At 42.3% G+C, this 23943-nt stretch overlaps 1 protein-coding gene across 1 annotated transcript in view; it reads right to left on the reverse strand.

Moving 5' to 3' along the window:
- LOC309576978 (contactin-3-like) overlaps positions 1–19978 on the reverse strand; it is a gene marked incomplete at both ends in the record, with an annotated part of 69891 nt that extends 49913 nt beyond the window's left edge. Inside the window, one exon of the mRNA XM_082288612.1 lies at positions 19921–19978. Within this exon, the coding sequence (XP_082144738.1) occupies positions 19921–19978 (58 nt within the window). The remainder of the gene's footprint in view (positions 1–19920) is intronic.
- Between the last annotated feature and the right edge of the window lie 3965 nt (positions 19979–23943).

Here is a 23943-nt window from a genome sequence, read left to right on the forward strand (position 1 = left end):
TCCTTTCCCCTGCTAATACATGTATTTGCCTCATTGCTTTAGTACCAAGTACATAAAGTTGATACAACTGAAATACACGTGCCATGGCAATAAAATGGAGAAAAAACCCCACAATTCAGCTTTGTTGAAAAGTCTTTAATTCTGCCCAAAGTGAGAATTAACACGACGAGTTCCTGCCCATAGAAACAACGATATGAAAACTGCATATTCCACTGGCTTCTCTCCTGTTTAATAAGCCAAGTTTTCAGTCTCAAGCACTGAGACTTGAAGTTGTGAGAAAGATTCCAAGATGTGCAGTGACAGTGATGTGAGTATGAAACCTCGAACAGCTGCTCTGTGCATCAGGAACAGCAACATTTAAACACTCCTGTGATACCCAGGACAATTAAAAGACATGGATTTGTGGATTCATGAGGGGGAAAACATGACCTGAAGCACCTCTGTAAGGTAAAACAGACTGAAAACAGTGACATTTTTATAAAAGAACAGAAATGAACTCATCTGCAGAGCGTGCTGAGCACATTCACTGCCAGCACCTTCCAGATGTTTCTGGTTGCTGTGATCTCATCTGTTTAAGAAGGGATGGGGCAAGATCACATCAAATACTACAGCCATGCTTTGAAAAGACACAGAACATCATGCCATGAAAAATTCAGAGAATTTCTGATGACAAAGCTGCTCCACACACACAACTGCTGGCTTGTGGCAATGCTGAGTTATGTCGTATTTTGTCAAACCTGTGTGATCTTTCACTCCCAGACACAAATTTTGTACAAAGGAACTTCACAGGATTTGCAGACACTGCTAAAAAATTACACCAAATCCTGTTTATTTTTTTTAGGTAACACACAGAACACATTCACTGTGAGAGGAGCAGGATTCAGTTTTCCAACTGATTTTTTTTTTTTTTTTAAATTCAGGTTTCCAACTCCAAGTCTAGCATCACCCAAGCATCTTATTCCACTCATATAAATTGTTCCTTATTGTCAACACATGTTTATTAGCAATTCTACCGTGTTTTGAAAACCACAGAACAAGGATTCAAGCTCTACAAACATAATTGTCCCTTAATAGCCACAAAAATATTTATTGTATTGCTTCATCAGACTCATTGTTATTCAAAGGAGCAGAACTTGTTAAATATACTTTAGATATAATTCTGTATTGGTAGGATGTTCAAGTGCCTAAATGAGTCAGGCAACCAAATCTAAGCTGTTTTCTTGAGTAGGTAATTCTGAAGTGGGGACTCTGATGTCAGCCCATAATGAAGCACTAATTCACAGCCCACTCGCCCTGGTAAAAGTCACATTATTAAAAAGAACGGAAATTCCACTCTCTCAGCTCTTAAGGGCAAATAACAGCCTCAGCATGCTGTAATAGCTATGCTGGTAATGAGAACTTCTGCAGAAAAACAGACTAACTCTGATTTGTTTCTTTAAAAAGAAAAACATCAACAACAATGCAACCCAACAAACTTCACCATCAGCCCCTAACTCACCTGTCTGCATGAGCAGACCTTCTTCCCCACCACCCTATACCCCAAAATTTGCTCTACCAAGGCATTGCTGGCATCATGACTCTTTTATTTCTTTAGACAGACACTCAAAACTGAAGGTACACTTTGCATAATTAAATTTCACCAGGATATTTGGGATACATGGCCTGTTAACCCCAACACACCACCTTGATAACACCACACCAGGGCTGCACATGAGCAAGTGAAAAACCTTCTGCTCCCATCCCAGGGCCTGGATGGAGCCTGAGAAAATCACACTGAGGTAGGAATGAGGCACGAGACCAAAAATTATCTCTGTAATCAATTTCTGCTGGGCAGAGAGAGAGGATAAAAATATTCACAGTGCAGGAGTGAACATTACTCAAAGCAGGCAAAGAGTGGGGGTGATTTGTCACTGGAGGAGAGATTCAGAGGCTGCTGGAGAACCATCTCCAGGGTTTCACAGGCTGGTGCTACAGGGAAGTCAGAGAACTCACAACAACCTCTACAAAATCCCTTTCTGCTGTGCTGCAGGGCTGAACTTGCCTTTTCTGGGGCAGCATTTCCCTGCAGGAAGGTCCCAGCACAGGGGGTGACACGCACACTCTGCAGGGTGTTTTTAAACCCTCGCTGCAGGAACAGGAGCAGCTCTGGCCCCATCACTGGCCCTCTGCACCCCAGGAGCTGTAGCATCACTTCTCCACCCAAAGATCCTCCCGGTGCCCTCAAAGCTCCAGGACAGGGCAAGCAAACAACCTCCCACCCTCAAGGCTCATTTTACACCCAAAATGCCACTCAGACAACTTTTGAGTTTGACATATTGCCCCCACCTCTGCTCACACCAGCCCCACCAGCAGAGCCCACCTGAGCGTTGGTGCATCCACAGAAATGCTGCCAACAAAATGCAGCAAACCTCAGTGCAGAAAGAGCAGGGCAGTGAGCAGACCCCGCAGGTTGTTTCCATCCCATGAAATGCTGAATATCTCACAGGTGAGTCCTGCTGGGATGAACAGGCTGCTGGAGCCAGGTGCAGTGAACGAGCAGCCAAGAGTACCAATAAAAACATCACAAACCTTTGAAACTCTTCCCCTCCCTGAGAATCAACTTGAGGTGCAGCAAAAAATGAAAAAGGAAAGAATTAAATGCTCCTATACCAATTAAAGGAGACTAATTCAAAAGTCTGTGTTACATAAACACAACTAAGAAAAGCTAAAAATAAATTGGCACAGATGTGTCAGGGTGTGGTGAACAGGAGATGCCAGCTTGGGAAGAGGTAGAAGAATTTGCAATAATGAGGGGAAAGATGGACAGAGAGGGATGAGGTGATCTGTGGGCTGTGTGCAACTGAGGGAAGAGACCAGAGACTGCAGAGGGGAAAAAAAAAAAAAAAGTGGCAAAAGAATATTAATAGCATAAAAGTTGAGTCAACAGCCCATAAGCAGGGAGTATTTTTTTTTAAACATGCTCTTCATTGGCAAAAATGCACTGAAAGAACTGGGAAAAAAACCAAACCAAACCCTAACAGCACTACTAGGGAAAAGCATGTTTTGAAAGAAAAATGTTCTCCAATAGGTATTCCCAAAAATATGCCTTTCATAAATTTGTATTTCCTGGGAATTACCACTCAACTCCAGGCAAACACAGCCCTGAACAAAGCAGTTCAGGCAATTTGAGAAATATCTCAGGAGGGAAGGATGTTTGCTCAAGGAAATTATCCTACAGCCGACTTCTCAGCTGCAACACAGATTCCTACCCCCCCTCCCCCGCCCCCCCAACACTTTCCCAAAACAAACCCCAAGAACATCCTGACAGTCTACTAAGCACCAGCCCTCGTAAGCACAAAGCAGGTTTAGTGCTGAGGAACACCAGGCTATTCACATTTTAATAGTTAAACAGATGGCTAAAGCCCTGCCAGATCTACCTCTAATTATCTGAAGGTTTGTTTATTTATTAAATATGCAGCAGTGTTCCCAAAAAGCCTTTCCTGAATAAATAAATCAATGAAAACCATCCTACAACAGCTTGGGTTTTTAAAGCACTGGGAACATGCTGGTGACAATGGGGTTCTTTTTTCCCTGCCACTGACTTCAGGTCCTGGATGTTTCCGGAGATGCCACCTTCCACAGAGAAATGGACAGATTCTGCCCCAAGTATTACAAAATATCTCATCACCAGAAGGGATTCCTGGGATTTGGGTAACCAGGATCTGTCATTTCCTCATCTCAGCAGGTATGGAGCACCTGGCACAGATCCCTGCTTTGACTGGGAGCACGTGGGCCAGAACAGATGTAACAGTGACAAATAACAGATACAGCAGATGGAGAAGTGTCCTGCCCACAGATGTCTGAGCCCAGCTGCTCTCCACACCTACAAACCACCAACTTGTGAGTCAGCAGAAAAATCCAGTGTTCACAGGCCTTCAAAATAGTTGTGTTCTCATCGAAATGTATGGCCTTACCTGGGCTGAGCAAAATAATATGAAATATTTTATTGTATGTGCAGCGAAACAAGGCATCCCCCCATCCATGAGCTACAACAGTGGAATAACGTGCCAAGAATAAGAGATCCAAGCTTAACCCGTTGCTTACCTTGCCAGAATCACCTGTGCCATTCTCCATTCCAAAATCAGCTGGGTTTTACCTTCAGCTCCAGCTGCTGCCCAGTATTTTTAAGTGGACATGTTAAATGCTGATGGACTTTTATTTTTTGTGTTTATTTTAATAATTCTCCTGTTTATTGCTTCTCAGCCTCACGTATGTTATGCCTCAACTCTTTAATAAAAGAAATACAAGGGAACCTGGAGATGGTGACTATTTCTACATAACTGAATTCAACAACCCACTTGAAGCAAGCTGTAGAGAGGGTAAGGTGCAAGGATAGATTAATACTGTAACAAAAATAGTATTTACAGAGGAATTTAGAAGAAATTAAAACTTTTAATTCTATTAATGAATTGAGGATGAAAAAGACACAGGCAGAAATAAAAGTAATACATTTTCAGAGCACGTTTGCCTGGCTCATGCAGAGCAAGAACAGCTATTTCACTCTATTAACTATTCACATCACAATTTGAAGGAAGAGGTGGGCGAATTTTTGACAGAAAAAGTACCTCAGACTCAGTATCCTGAATACAGCACTTGGGACTGACATTAATTGCTCCTGTGAAGTTCAAACCTACCATTTCTGAATCAGGGATACAATGTGCTCTTCCCTGTGCTCCACTCCAACCCCAGCAGCATCTGAGTGAGCACCAGGATGTCACCACAGCAAAAAACAGGTTCTGGAAAACTGCTACAAACATTTATGACTAGAAATCTCTCGGGTTACTCGCTGGTATTAGACTACATTAACAGGCTCAGAAGGACAGCAGAGATAAGAAAAATGATCTATTTCTATCCCAGCACCGTACAGCAACACTGAAGTTGTGGCTTAATGGATGTTCAGGAGCACATCAAAGCAAACCAGAGGAAATTTTCCTCACTTCCTTCACAGTAGCAAGAAGTGGCTAAAGCAGATAGTCTGAAGCTCCTTCCTGACAGACTTCAGGGAACAGGAATGCAGTGAAAGGCATTTCTTAGCCTGATGTCATTTGCAGCTGACAAGCAAAATGGGTATTTTCTGTGGCAGATAAGCCAGAAAAAAGGAAAGAAACCCTGTGTTACTGTAATGTGGACAGCGGAGATGTTTAAAACAATAATGATTTACCAGGTTCACATAAAAATGCGAAAATGAAAATGACAACTTTATCTCTAGGAGACAGGCCATGGAAGAGTCCATGAGGCAGAATCATTTCTTCAGTGCTGAAGATGAAAGCCAAATGATGAAGTTCCCCAATAAAGTCACATCTCCAACCTGTGCAGAAGCACGAGCTGTTAATTAATTAAATAATGAAAAGCAGAAAACCACTGCATAACCTAATCCAGTACTGTGCAAATATATGTATTACTCCCTCGTCCCTAATAAAATTAAAAGAACGCACTGAGGCTGCAAACTCAATTATTTTGAGGTAGAAAATGCCTTATTAAGGTTGCCTGAGACAACAAGTATTGGCAGAGAACAAACCAAAAGCCCCCTCAGTGAGACGGTTCACACCAGAGCTTCCTGCTACTACAGCAGCCACTGTCTTGACTTACCTGGAAACCTCTTCAGTGCTGCTGAGTGTGTTTAATTGGTTTTCAAGAGCCTGAGTGCTCAGTGGAAGGTGTGAAGTTATTCTGCAGCCAGGGTGAGCTGCAGCAGGCACTGAGCTCTGGCTGAGTGCTGTCTCCGTGCTCCTGGAGGGATGTTTGGGGAAACCAGAGGAGCAGTGGCCACTTGTAGTTGCTCCAACACGTAGAGCTGGATCTGTGGCCGCTGTTCCACTGATCTTTAGCTGTTGTAAACAACTTCTCACACTTGTACTTCCCATCAGCAGCTCCCAGCAGCCTGCAAAGGCTCCTTGGTGCGGGGTGAAGGGATTCGGGAGCAGCTCCAGGAGACGCCCTGAGCGGCTCTTTGCAGGATGCTCCCTCTTGTCTGCCCATCACATCGTCACAGCACTTGATCCTGGGGGCATTTCTGAGGCAGGGCAGACCCAAAGGCTGCAGCCAGACAAACTCAAGTCAGAACGAGAACCAGAATGAACTGAGGCCAGTTGCAAAGCAGGGAAGGGCTAACACAAGGGTCACCCAGTAAAACTGTTGTGATACCCATGAGACCAACACAGATGATCTCAGAGCTCCTTCTGATCTCTCATCAGAGACAGACATGAATAACCTCTGGCACAGCTTATTTTCTCCAATCTAAGTACTATAAGCACTACCTTTCATCCTACCAAAGCACTTCTCCTGCCAGTGACAAGCCCTGGCTGATCAGCCCAGCCAGGGTGACAAATTCCACCTGCGGCAGTCAAGCCCAAGTTCCATTTGCGCTCTCACACATCCACTTCTGCCCCTCACAGCCTCTCTAAAACCACAACAGCCTTTTCAGGATGTGTGCTAGAGCTTCAGCCTGGTTACAAAACCTCTCTTTCAATATTAATCACTGCTCTGACCCAGATGTAATAGAGAGACATTTAAAACCCAATCAGTATAATCCCCATGCAGATAACAAATCCCATGTTTTGCTTTATGAAGGCAGGCACAATAATCATTACACAATTAAACAAAGGGGTAAAGAGTTGACAAAATTGCATTTGGCCTGGCTCAGACTGAATTGGGATCTGATAGTGTCTGCAGGAAGAGCAGAAGACCTTTGCAAGCATGACTCAGAATAAATTAAATTCATTACACAAAGCAATGATTTGTGCTAAGAACTCACTATCTTGGATCCACTTGGTCACTATCAACAGCGACAGATCAATGGCACTCAGGGTGTGTGGCACACAAGGACCACGCTGTGCCCACGTGCCTGGCTTTCAGCTGGGAGCCTTTTCCCAGCCTCTCCAGACACTGGGATGTGAGAAACCAATTCTACCCTTGCCAGGGAGTCAGTAAATACTAAGAGTCTGGAAGGATGTTTAGGTCCCACAAGTTTAGAAACAAAGCTCCCACCTGCAATCACAAGACAAGTTGCTGTGTTTCTTGGTTTTGGGTTTTTGGGGTTTTTTTTTTCCACTAAAGAAAGATTTATCATGAGGAAAAAAGGTTTCTTGAAGAAATAAGATAGTAATTCCACTGAATCCCCATCAGGAAAGATAGGAGAAAAATAAGGGATGGATAAGATGCAATTGGCTTAAAGAGATGTCAAAGTCACTTTTAAATGGAAGCAAAAAAGAGTTACACAAAAAGATGAAAGAGTAAGTAAGAGCAGCACGTGTTATTAAGAGCTGAAGTTACAAAATACTAAGGAGAAGAAAGCTACATTTTGCTAACCAAAGCAGCATAAAAAAATCTTCTGAAAAGAATCTGAAATAAAATCAGGAAGAGAGATGCAGTAAGAAATCAGAGGCTCAAAACCAGCTGAATGCAAAGGAGTGTGAACAACATAAGGAAACGCAAAATACTACTGTTAATATCAGATTATTAAAAATCAAAAGCATCGTATCACACGCTCATTTGATACCCAGGGAAGCCTCTGGCAAATCACACACAAGAGTTCAGCCAGCATATGAGAAGCTGTGGCAGTGCAGAACCAGCCTCAACACCCAATAAATCACTGGCTCATTTGATTTTTTAACTTAATTAGTGGGTAAAATAGCAGTACGTACAGTGGAGGCAATCAATGCAATTCCAAGTCATTAGATGTGACAATGACAGTGAGTTCATCAAGGGAACCTGCACTCAGGGACATGATTCCTGCTGGGGCTGGAATCGATGTCCCCAGGCTCATTTCTGCCCATCCTCTCTCAGCCCTCATTCCCAAAACCAGGAATCACTGTAACCACAGTCCACAAAGCACTGGCACTGCAGACATTCCCAGCAAGCTGAGGGGGTGGCTGGGGCTTTTCTGAAATGTGAATGACAAATGGCTGTGGACAGAACACTGGTTCACACTTAAGCTGATTGTCACACGTTATTAGTATTTAAACCTGGCTTAGCTCGTTTTGGGTAAAGAGGTTTTGATTCCGTTATTTCCATTTCAGAAAACCATCTGTATAACATTTTTGTAAAAAAGCTGTAGAAATAGAAAGTGCTAAGGAAACAACTGGAGGCATTTGAAACACAAGTGGTAAGGAGAGCTTCTACCCAACCAGTGAGTTCATCTTCCCAGTCTGCTCCATCCCCAAAAGCCAGTCCAAACAGATTATCCAGGAGCACTCTATTTTTTTTTTTTTTTTGCTCTTCTTGCAGCAAGAGAGCAAAAAGAAAACACAGGGATCATCTGAGCACATTAACCTCCCTGGAAGAGAAGGGAATGAGACAAGATCTTTAGAGAATTGCATTCTGTCTGCCTCCGCAGTAACGGCATTACACTTGAATGAAAGCAAAATTATGTGGAAGACTGTTAGTTTACTGAGGGGTCAAAGAGACGACAGCTGTGGCAGGAGGAGGCAAACCTTTAATATGCCATGATGGACCAATGTGCACATCCCTCAGTGGATGAATAAATGTGGCTGAACAAGAGATTACACCTGAGCAAGCAACAGCATAGATTAATAAATTCAGCATCAGACCATTCAACAACAGAGGCTGCAGGAGTGGAAAAAAAAGCAACTCTGGAGAAATACCTGAGTTCTGCTACTGCATTTATAGAAACAAATACAATCCCAGTGTTGCTGAGGAGAGTTTAATAGATTGAGACATGTATGTAAGGAGAAAACCCCCCAAAACACAGGGGGACCTCAAATCTTTTTGTTGGTATCTGAGCAGAACTGTTACGTGACAGATGCTCCATGTGCAGACTGATCCCCAGCCTAGGCCAAATTGCTCCTTGCAGGGTGATGTAATCCTCAAAAGTGTATCGTTAACTACGATTTAATAAAAAGTCATGGGCTGAAAAAATACAGTTTCATAAAAAAAGAGAGAAGACGTCTTGCTGCGCAGGGCTGATAGAGGCAATAACAGGAAAATAAAATCAGGTACTGCATCTCTTCTCATAAGTACAGAGAATTTCCTTGGTTATTAAATGAGACTCCCCACAACTCCCAGCCTGTGCTCTCTGTAACTACTCGGTGCCACTCTGTATGAGGAACAAGACATAAATACATAATCAATACAAGAATAGACACAAGCAATGCAGTGTAATAGGAGCAGCTCTCTAAGTTCCATTGCTTCAGTTTTAAGACGCCTACTTTGCTCTGCAATAAACATCAGAAAGCAAAATACACAGGTTGGCAGCAAACTGGAGCTCTGAAAAAGTGTATTTAAAGTAAGGTGATACCCAGTGAAGACATTTAAATTGTTATTTGCAATCTCTCCATGTTTATTGGGCTGCAGCCATGGGTTAATTCAGTCAAAGTTTACTGTGTATTTATTTATAAATCCACAATATCAGAGTAACTCTGTACATCACAAGACACCTGTGCTTGTTACAGAATGACAGGAGCACTTAGGTTGGAAAAGACCTCCAAGATCGTAGAGTCCAGCCATTCCCCAGCACTGCTGAGTCCCACTGAACCACATCCCTAAATCCACCTCTACATGTCTTTCAGGTGACCTCAGAAGAAAGGACATCTGCTCTGCATTATTCGAAGAACAACACCTTCAATAAGATAATATTGCCTAAAACCATGCCAGGGCACTCTACATCTCAAAAAAAAAAAAAAAAAAAAAAGGCAAAACAAACCTACATCTACTACGTGATGAAGTCAAATTCTCTCAGCCACCCAGCCAAGCTTTCCTTTCTCTCATCAAACACCTTTTAACAATGCCCTTTTTTTCTACAGCACAACTTGGTGCTGTAAGACACATTCCAAATTGGCATTCTAAATCTTTATTTCAGTTTGAGGAGGCACCACACCCAACGGCTTTATGAGCCATGAAGGGTGGGGTAGGACACAGCACAGATATGTTTCTGTTGACTGGAACAATTTTCATGTTTGATTTTTTTCTTTTATTGAGTTGCAAAACTACAGCTGAAAGATCAAAGCGTTCAATTCCTACTGAACATTCCTATTAACTTCAATGGGCTTTAGATCAGGCCCTTAATGGGGTATTAATGTAATGTAAACATTTTTAAGTATTATCTTAATATTATCAGTTGCATGTTAAATGGGCTAACAAGACCCCATTAGGGTAATTCTGACAAACAAATCAAGGCCTGAAATACTCTCCTTAGCAAGGACTTGCTTTGATTTTTCAGTGAATATAAGCTCTGTTTTCCCAAATAATCCATATTCCAGAGTTTTAAGAATAGTCCTGCAACACAAAAATCCTAAGGAACATCATTACTTTTCTTAAACATAGAAACCAAGCACACACACAAAAGAATTAAAGTATTTTTCATTTAGAGCTTTACCAGGTGAGGGGAGCTGTAAAGGAAATGCCAAAATTTTTAGTTATTTATAAATACTTTTTACAGAAATGAAGCCAGCACTTCATAAGGCTCCCATTAAAAATATTTCAGAATTTAGGCATAACACCTAAAAATATAAAGATATAAAATCACACTGGCATCCATTGTGTCCCTTGTACTTCAGAAACGTCTTACATTAATCAAGTCAAATCAACTGAAGTATTTCATATGAAAAAAGACACAGAGAGACAAAGCAACAGCTGCTTTTTGAAATCTCATTGAATGCCTTGAACCAACCAGCAGCTGCCCCTCACTGAGGGTGTGCAGCCTCTTGTATGAACAGGTTTTGTGCTGTGATCCCTGGGATACTGAGGGTTCAAGGACCAGGATTCTCCCAGTTCTGCACCATGGGCCAACAGGGAGAAGGGCTGGACACAAAGCTGGGAGCCAGCACAGCTCCTGCCCAAAACTCAGCCTTCTCCTAAGAGATTCCAAGTTCTGTGAAGAGCAAAATCATGGCAAGGCAAGACTCACCTCAGCTCAAAGCAGCATTTTTCCCAAGTTATAGAAACCATAATGCTACAGATCATTACATCTGTATTTTTGGATGAGCATGTAGGTTGGCCTAAACTTTTTGGAGGAGTTAAGCTCATGCAACATCCTAAAACAGCACTTAAGTTTCAGCCCTCGTGAAGAAACTACACAGAAAAACTACGTCATAAATAGCTTTGGGAGGAAAAAAAAGTATTTTTTTAGCTCTCTATTTCTTGCTTGAAAATATTCTTTCCCTTATATTCTATGCCAGAAAGTCTCTGCTCTCTCCTTGCCACACTCCTCTCCTTCACAAGCTATTCATGCACAAGCTTTGAAAGATAGTAAGAGACAAGCAGATTTACATCAAGAAAATAAAGAGAGATAAGGTTGCTATGGGAATAAGACGACAAAAACTGTTACTTAATCCAACATAAAAAGGATGGGAACTGGAGAGAGCTCAGATGGAATTGAAACTGTCACCCCAACCAATGAGGTTATGATCTGAAACAACTGCTTTTTCTCCCTCATTTCCTCTCTGCTTTTATGTAATTTCATTTTCTCGTCAGAATCTCTTTACAGAATACAATACTTCATATTAAGATTCAAAAAACTTTAAAAAATGAATTAGAAGTACTATTTTCCAGTATGTTGCTCACTACTGTCACTCACTTGGCAAACTCTTGTAAAAGCTGAAATTTGTCCCCTCTGCAGCAATGTAGATGGAGATCTGAAACTGGAAATGAACCTTTAGATTTTCTATATAAATTATGTATAAAAAAATAGATTCAGCCCTGTAATTGTCTTACTTTTAACTACAGTCTATGGCCTACAGTAAAGTTTTACATAGGCTAGTAAGCAAATTCAGGTTTAGGGTTTTTCTACAGCTGCAATCAAAGGCAATTCTTACAAATTTTGCCAGCAGAAGGAACTGTCACACACGCCCTCTCCCCAGAAAGTCCAGGCACCATTACTGTCAGTAGTTTATCTCAGAAAACACTGTCTCTTATCGCTGCCTGCTGGAATCGCTTCCCAGCCAGCACAAAACATCGTGGAAAGGAATGAATCTGTCCTATTTTCAAGTTGTTGATACAGGATAAATGTTTCTTCTCATTTTGAAAAGCGTTAGGGAGAATGTCTTTCCTTCCACTCCACACCCCCTGAGCTGCCCTGACTCACTGAATACAGAGCCATATAACCTCCCTACACAGAAACCTTAAAAATGAGAAATAGCATGAAACCTTAAAATTCCCAATTCACAAAGTGTCTACCAGAGGATGATCTCTGGCAATATAAAGACTGGATATGATCTGGAATGAACAAGGTAAAAACTTTTCTTGAACACGCAGCACAGTTTGGAAGAGGAATTCTTATTTGCACCTTCTCTCTTCCAAGCTATGCCCATTATCTCCAGTATCAAAATCTGCCATTCAGGCGTTTACCAACAGTGAGATCTTTATGTGCCACCTCTGAGGTACAGCAGAAGCCTCAACCGAATCAAACATCAAACTATCTGAGGATTTTCTTTATTGCTTTCAGAGTCATAAACAGCTGCACAAGGAATCAGGATAAAATGCACACTAATTACCCTTGACTATGCAAATAAAGCTATTTTTAATTCAGGTTTAAACCATTTTCAAGTTCTCATTGCACAACAACTGCCAAAGGCAAGGGAACGCTGTGTTTCCCTTTGCTTCTTGCTGCATGCAGAGCACCTCGAGTTGCACCAAATTATTTTGCAAAGCAGGTGCAAGGTGTGACTTTGCAGCTCACTGGAGGCACAGTCTGTGAGGGTGGAGTGGCAGCTCTGGAGCTGCAAAATCTTCTGCTAATTTCAAACAGGATCCTGACATACTCTGCTGTCTCTGCTGAACAAAAGCGATACCAATTCCTCACACGTTACTTTTTACCAAAATGATACTTCCGAGAGATAGGAACAAACCCTGTTGTGTATTTAGGACAATGTGGCAAGTCAGTTTTGGGGCTCTTTTCACCCAGACCCTGGGGATCACACAAAAATTTCCAAAGTGCCATGAGGCTCTTCCCAGGCAATTTAGATGGAAACCTGTGTCATGTGCACAAGCTCACAGCCACCACAATCAAAGCCGGGTCTCCTCAGAACGCCTGGAATTGTGCTGTTCCATGTTTCTGTGTCCCTGCCTGTGACAGGAGGTGGGACTAAACGATCTTTAAGGTCTCTTCCAACCCAAACCATTCTCATTTTACACCACAGGGAAACTTACCCGGTTGGCTTCAGTATGGAATTCCTTGATTTGTATCACTGCCCAAGGTCACTCCACACCCCCCCTTCTTCACTAAGGCTTTCTGGTCCCCTATGCTGAGTAAAATACTACAAATACTCGTAGTGGCTGCTTCAAATAAAGTGGTCTCTAGGCTCAAATGTTTCTCCACTCAGTTCCTGAACATCTCACCCCCAACTATGCAGAAATAAAGGACAGCCAAGCACAAACACATTTACGTGCCATCTTCTGCCTTTTACACCAAGACGGCAAACACTTGCCTAGGAAAAGTTCTGCTTCCCTGCCCAAAGGCCTGGCTTTGAAATGCCTCTGACTTTCTTAAAAGACTCCTAAAAAGTCACCAAGAAAGTCATAACTCCATGTTCCATCCAAGGAGGAGAAAAACATCATGCTCTGCTAGTCAACTGTATTTTAATATTCTGTTTATAGTTATGGAAATTTGGCTCGTTTTAGCATCAATAAGTTCTGATTGTGCTAATCAGACAAGAATATAAATGAGCTTTTATTCGCTTAGGTTTTCAAACACGTATAGTAAATATGGTTGAGGTTAAGCTTTATACTTTACAATGCTGTGTTATTTTGTTACTGAAAAAACAGGGTGTAAATTGTGTTCTAATCCCTGACAAACACTGATCCCTGAAATCTCACTGCCAATACGTACATCCTGTATTGGAAAAGCTAAAGGCTACTATTAACACATTTGCTGTTACACAAAAAACTGAGAGGTTAATTACAGCACAAACACAGCTTTTATCCAAGGCACTGGCAGCCGCATATTTAAAATCACCAAAAATTAAAAACCTAAAGCATTCATTTTGAACATCATCATTAAAAACAACAACAAAAATCAGAACAGTTTCTACTGAAGAGCTTTTTTTTTTTAAATACAAACTGAATTATTCTCAGTTCTGCTGTTTTCCTGAACATCTGCCAAATTATTCCAGCTTTAGATTTCAACCCAGTGTACCTTCTCTGTTTTCCAGCTGTCAGTCACAGCCTCTTTAATCTGATTTTTTTAACTCCCCAGTGTCCTGAGATTCCCAAGTAAAGGGCTGGAAGGGATGGAAGGCAACGGTCTTGTAACAACTTCCAGGACCTCACTTCTTCTGAAACTTTGACAGTGTTGGCCCACACTAAAGCCCAAAAAACACCTGAAGAGGCTCCTGCCCTGTCCTTGTCATGAGGCAGGCAGGCTTCATGCTAAGGGAAATCAGGGAAAGCTGGGAATCTTCAGAAGTCACTTTTTCCAAGGTGTCTGGGACAAAGGCCAAAGTAATGCAGCAAATAAGTACCCATAAACAAAATACCAAGCAATGATCTATCAACCAAGAAATTCAGCAAACAGAAGCCCTAAGGCACTGGAAGTTATCCCAACTCCTATTAAATAAATATTCAGCTTGTGGATTGGAGTAAGTATTCCAGTAGGGATTACTATCCAATGTATCCAAGCCCTACAACCTTTTATAGGAAATATATTGGAATTACTTGCTCTATTGTACTGCACTTTAAACTGCAGTAGGCAGAAGAACAAATGTAAGTAAGTACAAATGTACAGCCTTCATGCTCAGTAACATTTGCAGTAACAAAATTTTATTGCAGATAAACCGCTCGGAAATTCCTTCTCGGTAATTTATGTAAAAATCAGAATTGCCACTAGCCAAAATTTCTCCATTCAAATGCCATCAAACCTGCAATAAGCTTAATTAATGAAGATAAAGGCAGCATTTGTCTTGTTGAAATGAAGCATTAATTGTCTGAAGTTGAGGATTCAGCTTTAAGGTTAGACAGTATCTGCAGCACAAGGGAGCTGCTTTTCAAGAGGAGCTTGAAAGATAAAGCAGAAAGCAAGGAGACTCTTCAAAAGCTATCAAAGGTCTCTCTTCAAAACGAATATGAGCATCACAGCATTTTCTGCACCTATGGAATTAAACACTGTACCCGATAAGAGCATGCACACCATGGACATCCAGACTCCTGGAAATCCATGAACTTGGAGAAAGGCTGGGATGTCAATGAAGGTCTTGTCATGGGCTTTGGACTGCCCCCATGTTTATATTTAGCTAACCAGAGAACAGATCCTCATGAAGGAGAGACTGTTTTCCCCCCCCTCACCTAATTCCAAGTGAATAGATTAAAACTGTGATGAGTGCCCAAGGCTGCTGCAGGAGGACTGAAAGAGCTGCAGAGGAAGGCAAGATTTACCCTGGGACACAGCAAGAGACGAAGCTGGGTCTGTACTAAGCTCCCACCACCTGTCAGCTCTCAGCCCAAACACACCCACAGCAGGACAAATTCCTCCCTTCCTGAGCCTGGACACCGGGCTGTGTCCTGTGAGCTGTGTCCATCCCAGTGGAGTTAGGCTTGGGATTACGTCGGGGTTCAGTGCAAAGGGAAATCGAATACAGTGCCCCTCCATATTTACAGCACCCATTTTGCTCCCTCTTACCAGGTCCTGAAGCTCCAGACAGGAATTGCTACTCCAGTTCCCCAAAGGACCAAGTGCCATCAGGGCACTCAGGAGGGGTGAAGGCCCTACAAGAATCAGAAGCTGCCAGAAGTTACATCTGGAATTAATCCATCACTTCACCACAGCTCCCAGAGGAGTTCTACCCTTGCACCACTCCTGTTGTTTTGCATACTTTCCTCATTTTTATCTTTGAAGTTGCTCTTCAGAGTAATTTAAACATAATAACGCTGAAGTGTGTGTTTTGAAATTCCTCTCCTCATAAGGCAGACATTTTGAAACTCCATATATATATATATATATTTAATGCTCAATAATCACCTTTTTACTCCCCAAGGTAACTGGGCACCAAACACTTCAGAAAAAAAGCAGAAACTCTTAAGACCGGTTTCTCATTTTGTAACTAACTCAACCCAAATTTTCTGCCTATGCCAGGAATCCTGGTAGTGTTGCACAAGCTGTCCCAGCTAAACAATTCTGACAGTCACTATTGGCATAGCTGCACTTGAACATGATGGCTGGACATGTATAATGCACAAAAAGGAGATTACTATTAATATGCAAAAGCATTATGCATCAAGAGCCAGGCTGGCTCAGTCTGAAGGCTGTAACTCTTAATGAAAACTGAATTTGAACAAGAGTAGTAAATGATGCTATTTATTTTTTTCCTACAAATGGACTTTTAACCACACAGACACTCACCAAAGACTAAATCCGAAGAGGATATTTCTGCTTTCCTTGTGGCATGATTTAATCACAACAGCAGAGCAGTAAGAAAACAGAAAGTTTGTTTTCATGCTCTTTGGAAAATAAAGAAAGAATCATGCTTTCCAATTTCATAAGTCTCCTAAACTTGATACTAAAAAAGAGGAGAATTGTGAATCTGATACATGACATTACTGTGCCTGAGGGCTTAACAGTTTATTTCTGTATTAGACTGAGAAAATGAAATGAAAAAATGAAAATGAAAGCAATAAAACCACCTGAATTGACATAAAGAAATACATATAATATGATCTAGTTTTAAACTCAAGCGGACTACTGAATAAGGAATTAGAAGAAAAACCTCCCGATTGGCAAATTTTAGCATAAAGTGATAGAACAGGAACCAGGCTTCAATGTCCAACTAGTTTCTGTATATCACAGTGGTGCTTCGGCTGTGTTTTTTGTTTGTGGCTTTGTTGTTTTTTGGTTTTTTTTTTTGGCCAAGGCTTGCAATGGCTGGAGGAAAAAAAATTAAGTTGTTTTTGTTTTCCATATTTAAATAAAGTGCAGCAAAGACAGTGCTAGGATACACTGTTTGTGGTGGCAAGGAGTCAGAATTTTAGGACCTGGACACGATGTTTGAAATGTGCCTTTTCATCTCCTGAAGGAGAAAAAATTTATACATTCACACACAGAGTCCTCCTTGTTTCAATTCTTTGAACTCTCTCTTTATTCACAGCTTTCCTTCCCCTTCAACCATCCTCCAAAAGTTGTTTTTCCTGCTAATTCTCAGGAGAACCTTTGAAACCACACCTTTCTGGGGAGGAGAGAGTGGTTGGTTTTAGCAGCAGCAAACAGCAGAGCATTATGAGCAAGTGAAGAAAGCGGTGCCTGTGCTCGGCAGGGCTGGAGCAGCCCAGGCACTGCACTTTGTGCCAGCTGGGGCTCCCCAGGAGCCTTCTCCTCCTCTCCAGTGGAGCAGGAGAACGAAGCCAAAATTTCCAAGAGTGGTCAGAAAATGCAGCTGCCTCACAAACAGGAGGGAAGTTTTTACACACTCATCTGATGGGGCTTCACCTCGGTTTTCTCAGATGTTCACTGGATTCATCCTCACACATCCCAGACAGGAATTGTTACCCCCCTTCCCCAAGGGACCAAGTGCCATCAGGGCACTCAGGAGGGGTGAAGGCCCTACAAGAATCAGAAGCTGCCAGAAGTTACACCTGGAATTAATCCATCACTTCACCACAGCTTAGTTTGGCACCTTCACTGCTGACGCTGTTTTGCATATTTTACTCATTTTTATCTTTGAAGTTGCTCTTCAGAGTAATTTAAACATAATAATGCTAAAGTGTGTGTTTTGAAGTTCCTCTCCTAACAAGGCAGACATTTTGAAACCCCACATATGTATATTTAATGCTCAGTAATCACCTTTTTGCTCTCCAAGGTAAATGGACAAAAAGACCATGGGATCATTAGTCATACATATGTAATCATACCTCAGCAAACAAAAACCCAAGGGCCACTGGTTTTTTTCATTAGATCCCCTCACATTCCCCTCTTTGATGAACTAGGAAGATTCACATCGGATAAAGGAAAAGCAATTCAATATAGGACACTGCAATAAGGCGCCTGGTTTGAAATACATTATCTGCAAAGACAGAGAATGTCAGGGTTTATAAGCCAAGATCAGCATCATCTCCTTTTCTGCAGCTATGATGTTATTTCATAACACTGAACTGCAGACAGGTCTTACAAGAACTGTCTTTTTGCTTATAGGCAAAGCACAAGAAAAATGGTTTTCTATGGGGAAGCAGAATACCTGCTGATCTATCTTAATAAGAGGTTAAAATAACATTCTCCAAACGGTTTGACAACTTGTTTTTACATTTACAGCGTGCTCTTACTAAAATCTGTTTTGAAATCAATTCAGCTCCAGGATTCCCCAGTGGATTTTAACAGCCTGCTGTTCCAAAGGTCCACTAAAGATATTCATGCAATTGAAGCAAACAGGTGATTGAACACATGCCCGGGCTCTAAATATTAGATTTTTATGTCAGGATTGAGCCCTTCTGCAGAGTGTTGAGGGTCAGGCAGCTGGAAAAGCTCAGTCCCTGCTGTTCAGAAAATTGCATCTGGTTCCAACTCTCTCTCTGCAAGTGCTGACTGGGACTCCACACAGCATCCCCAGTGACAGCAATTCAACCACACTAAATCAGGGATGTACCTCCATGGTGGGTGCTTCAAGGCTCCTGAGCAGTCCTGCCCCACCACACCAGCTTTTGGAAATAGGAAAGAGAGCTTTTCACTTCACTGCTTGCTGGTCCTCCAATCTACCAACTCCCCGTGGCCACTAAACTGACACTTGGCAAGCACCCAGCTGCAGGGAGTGACCTGAAACAGGTGCAAAGAAGGGCTGGCAGGATGGACACAGACTGGTTTAACAATGTCACTTCCCTTTCTTTAAAGTTCTTCACTAAGCCAAAAGCAAATCCCAGCCTTCTGAGTCTCCATTAAAAAGCTAAAGCCGTCTACCTTGGAGCTGTGTGCAGGATTCCAACCCTCCTGAGGACAGCCAGGACACAAGCACTGGTCATGGGAGGAAGGAGATGGAAGGAGAGGCTGGCACAGCACAGGATCAGGAGGGAATCACAGCCAGGGAACTGCCCAGGGCAGCCGCAGCATTTCCCTCCATCCCCCCCCTGCAGTGGAGTTCTTGGAAAGCAAACTCGTCTATCCACAGCAGACCCTGGGGATAAACCATTTGGTTTTCATGCTTCAGCTGAAGTACAGGCACTGCCCTCCTCCCCAGAGCTGCGCTGACCATTCTGAGGAGGATGCACAGGACGGATTTGGGCACCACCCTGCTCTTGGCAGGCCTGGCAATGCAAAGGGGCACAGAATTCACCAGAGACAAGCCCTGAGGACAGGACAGGAGCCTCTCCCCTCCCCTCACACACCTGGCATCACTGGGGATGCTGCAGCAGAACAAGCTGAGCACAGAGATCACCAAGGAAAGGCAGGGACTTGTGCTCCTGTGAGCGAGCACTGAGCTCGATCAGGTGAAGAAAAATGACTCTGCAGAGCTGATGTGGCAGCAGAGAGGAGACCTCAACAGCAGCTCCAAACACTGAGAGCTGTCTGGCACAGCAAGAAAAGCAACCCTCTGCACCAATTCAGCAATGACACAGTGCTGCTCCTCAGGCACAGACCCCATTCTAAAGCAGAGTTTTGAGAAAAGCTGCAGCAATCAGCCTCAGCAAGAATCTGAAGTGTCCAGTTAAAGACAAACACGTATTGCAGCTCTTCAATCAGCACATCTACAGTGCACTGCTACCAAGAGCATCCTTCATGCATTCAAGTATTTTCTGCTTGCTTGGAAGGCCCATCCCTGCGTAGCAAAGGTTCTTTTAATTCACTCTCTTCTAATATATTGCATTATTTAACACATCTATTGTATGCTTTGTTTCTAAACTCTACAGAACTTCCGCATTTCAAAGCCTCTGGGTTCTCCTCCTCAAGTGCAGTTGAAATTGTGAATCTGGGAACTTATGCACAGCTCTAAAAGAGAAGTCAGAGATTATTGTTACCTGCAAGGCAGCCAACAAATGACACCAGGATCAGCTGCTTCCACAGCAGCAGCAGCATCTTCAGTTGCCTGAATTCAGGAGTTCTGGGTGTCTCAGGGGAACGGTGTGTTTAAGTCTTTCAGGTGGCAAGGTTTAACCTGTTAAAAGAACAGACATAAAACTGAATCCCTTGACAGTCCTTAAGAACTGGCTTCCTTGTTAATGCACTTTTAAATAAATACAAAGCTGACAGATCCTTTCATGTTCCTCTTTTTAACAGGACTTAATCCCCAACAGAAGGGTGCACTCGTATTTCACATTTTTTCATGTATGTAAGGTGCTGGAAGTTTTATTCTCCAGCAGGAGCAGAGCTGACAGGTAAGTTGATTTTGCAGTTCCCACTTCCCACCAAGCTCCAGCACTGATTTATTTGTGAGATACAGTGGATTTAAGGGAAGGGAGTGCATGAGGTGCAGCCATACACAGTTCAGCAGCAGAACACATCTGTGAGGAGCCACTTGTGCTGCACTTGCCTTGTCCAAACCATGCTGGCAACAACACAAACCAGGAACTGATTTAATTAAAGCCATGTACAACCCATCCTTTTTTTGATGCACTTGAGTGTGATGTGCTCACTGATGGCTTTTTTAGTTTTAATTCCTCTCTGGACTTCTGCACCAGGTGCAATGACAAGCAATAAACCAATTTACTGCCACTTCTACCTTTGTCACTGGCCAGGTGATAAACCCTGTGCCAAGGCCTACTAACCTGGGTATGACATTATTTTAGTCGTATTTTTTCCCTAAAGAAGCTTCACAATATTTTTTCTTTAGCTGTAGGACAACTGTGGCCTTCGTATTTTCCAGATGCCACTTCCACAGCATCCTCTTTCTTCAGAGGAAGGGGAGATGAGCAGGACACAGCTCAGACTAAATGATTCCCTCTGGAATAAGCCTACAGATCAGTGCACAGCAACATTAAGGTCAAGAAAGCAGCTATTCATTCTGAGGAGCCAAATCTGAGCTGTCTGAACTTGGATGTTTCCATGTGAACTGCCTTTTTTTTTTTTTTAACATTAGAATTAAGGGTTTAATATTGCTGTAGATCAAGTGTTTGAATTTCCAGCTAAGCTCCCCAGAAAATGAATTCAAACAGAGAGTGTCTCTGATACATCCCCAGCCTGCGATTTGCTAGGAGAATTTACTCTCCTCCAAAACACATCACCCTTCGCCACAAGAAGATTATTTTTTCCTCATCCTGCTATCCCTGGCTCATGTGGGACCCACTGTCACATCCACACAGTGCTGGCAGTGGCATCCTCTCCCTCGTAACATTGAGGCTCCTGCTTTCCCATTTTTCCCACATGCTTCTAAACCAGAAAATAAGCAAATCCAACCCCTCACATCTCTATCAAGTAATAGCTATTGATCCCCCAGCAGGAACCTGCTGCCAGCAAAGCTGGCACAGAGGAAGGCTCACTGCAGGGATACAGCAATTCTCAGGCACCTAAAATGGGAAGGGGAATATTCCACCCCAGGGCACAACAGTTTTAGGAGCCTCACCCAGTTCTCACAGATCTCAGATCGAAAAATGTTCGTGATATGCAACTAAAATGTTACTGGCTTCCAAAAGGAGTGATGGAAGTACAAGAAATTCTGTTTATTTTGCATGTTAAAAACCCCAAAACAGTGCTTTGGCAACAGTGTAATTCTTCACAGAATATCCTGAGTTGGAATGGACCCACAAAGATCCTAAGTCCAACCCTTAGCCCTGCGCAGGACACCCTGGGGGTCACAGCCCATGCCTGAGAGCATTGTCTGAACTTTTCCTTGAGCCAGAAAAATAAAGTCAAGTCTCACCAAGTCAGGGAGGAACCTGTTCTGCAGCAGATCTCCAGTTCTAGAGAACTTTAATTTTCTCATTTTCTGTTTAGTTTTTGGTTTTGCTTTTTTTCCCTTGGCAAAGCAAACCCAAAGAAACCCAAAACCAGCAGAACAAAACCAAACCAAACCAACAACAACAAAAAAAACCCCACAAAAAAGGCAAACCAAAACAACCAAAAATAAACCAAACAACAAAAAAACTTCTTGTTGAAGCTGAAAACTTGGGAGTTGGCCATTCCTCTCCCTGTGTTTCCAAGGGGCACCTGCACAGCCTTCCCAAAGGAAGGCTACCCACAGACAGCCAGAGGCAGGTCCCAGACACTCCGGCTTAGGGCTGCAGAGCTGAATCCTGCTGGAGCACCACCACCACCATCCCAGCCCATGGAATCCAGGGATCCCACAGCTGCAGCGTTTGCCCAGAGCAGCCAGAAGGGCAGGAAGGGGAGAGGGGAGAAGGTGAAGTAGGAATACCAAACTAAGGTGAAGCAGGAATACCAAACTAGGTCACTCTTGTGTGTCAGCTTTCTCGCAGTCTTGCAAGGGGAAAAAAAAAATAAAATATGGAGAAGCTAAATTAATTTGGTTTTGTTCTCTAAGTGCTCTGGGCAAAGCAGAACATAAGAGATCCATTTCAGGCCAGACAAAAACTGCTTTGGTAGAAGCTAAAAAAAAAAAAAAAAAAGAACAGGAAAGCTTTGTGAGTATAAAATCATAAAAATACATCCCCAACCTCTGGCTGCATTGTATCTTAATAAATTTTAATACCTAAAGAGAGAACAGTAGCCACCAGCTAACCTTGTAAGATTTAAATTACTTTAAACACTTCATTTTCCCTGCGTTCTGTGAGGTTTTGCTACCCTAGGATCTATTCCTGAATATCCCTGTTTCATTTTAAAAGCATCACACTTAGGAGTGCTCAAATTTACAGCTCTGAGCCAGATAAATGTACCCTTACACTCAATAATATCCGTTCTTTAAAAGATGCAAACCCAGATGTACACCCGAAGTATGAACTCACTGAAGCTTCTCAGTTCACTGCTTCCCCACAAAGGAAACAACCCCAAAGCAGTTTTTCTCTGCAGAGAGGTACATGAAGGGCTATGAAGCAGAGTTGCCCCTGGCCAAGTTGGTGGGCTCAGGCTGTTCATAGGCCCTTGGTCAATGCTTGCCACTGCAGAAAGCTTCCGGCTTGGAAACTGCTCCAAAAAAACCAAACCAAATCAAATATTGAACACCACAGCAGCTCAGCTCTGCTGTGACCTCTTCCTTCTTATTACAAGGATCTGAAAGTTAGATCCTCTTCAGAGGTTAAAAACACCAAAACATCACATTGGAAAGGCTGCAGTGAGTTGCTTTTTATAATATACATATGCCAATTATTTCTTCTGTGGAAATAACCTGCATCAAAGAAATCCACTGCCAGTGCAGGGATCCAAACCCAAGGACAACGCCGAGCCTCTCTGTCACCTTCACAGCTCTGACATAACCCCAGGTGATTTTCAGGTCCCAGCCCTTTGCCTCTGGCTTTTGTTTCCAAAATGTCCCAGCTTACAAATTAATTTTTAATTTCATATTAAAATATTAATATTAAAATATGAATTATAATAAAATGACTCAATGTTAAGAGTCAATTTATGTCCCCCTTTACTCTGTAAAGTAAAGCAAAGGGGCAGATCCACAGCACCACTTGGGGGCTTTTGGAAATAAAAGGACCTAAACTGGTTCCCCCAAAATTCAGCACTTTGTACATAAAGGCCAGAAAGAATAAAGAAAAACAGCACCTGCTGTGGTTGGAAAAGATTTTAAAGAAACAAAGTAATAGCCAGAGAATATGCAGAAAGAAATAGAAATCTACTTTTTAAATCAGAAAGCTTCCTATTACTAGGTAGTGCTCTGTTTTCAGAGGTCAAAGTTATTTCAAGGCAGTAAAAAAGCAAAGCTGTGAAGTGGTGCAAAAAAACCAGGAAAAATGAACAGATTTCATTTCTTTATTATATATTTATTTAACTTTTCTCTGAAAGTCAATTCTCATGAGTTGCTCCAACAATTTTTTTGAAGGAAACAACCAGTTATCCAGAAGAAAAAAACCCGAAACCAATTACCAGACAAACAAATTAAGTAGGATGGGAGCAAAGACATACAAAAAAATTCAGCTTCCTTT

Source organism: Coloeus monedula (genome assembly GCF_965178545.1).
Source record: "Coloeus monedula genome assembly, chromosome: 11".
NCBI classification, from domain to species: Eukaryota; Metazoa; Chordata; class Aves; order Passeriformes; family Corvidae; genus Coloeus; species Coloeus monedula.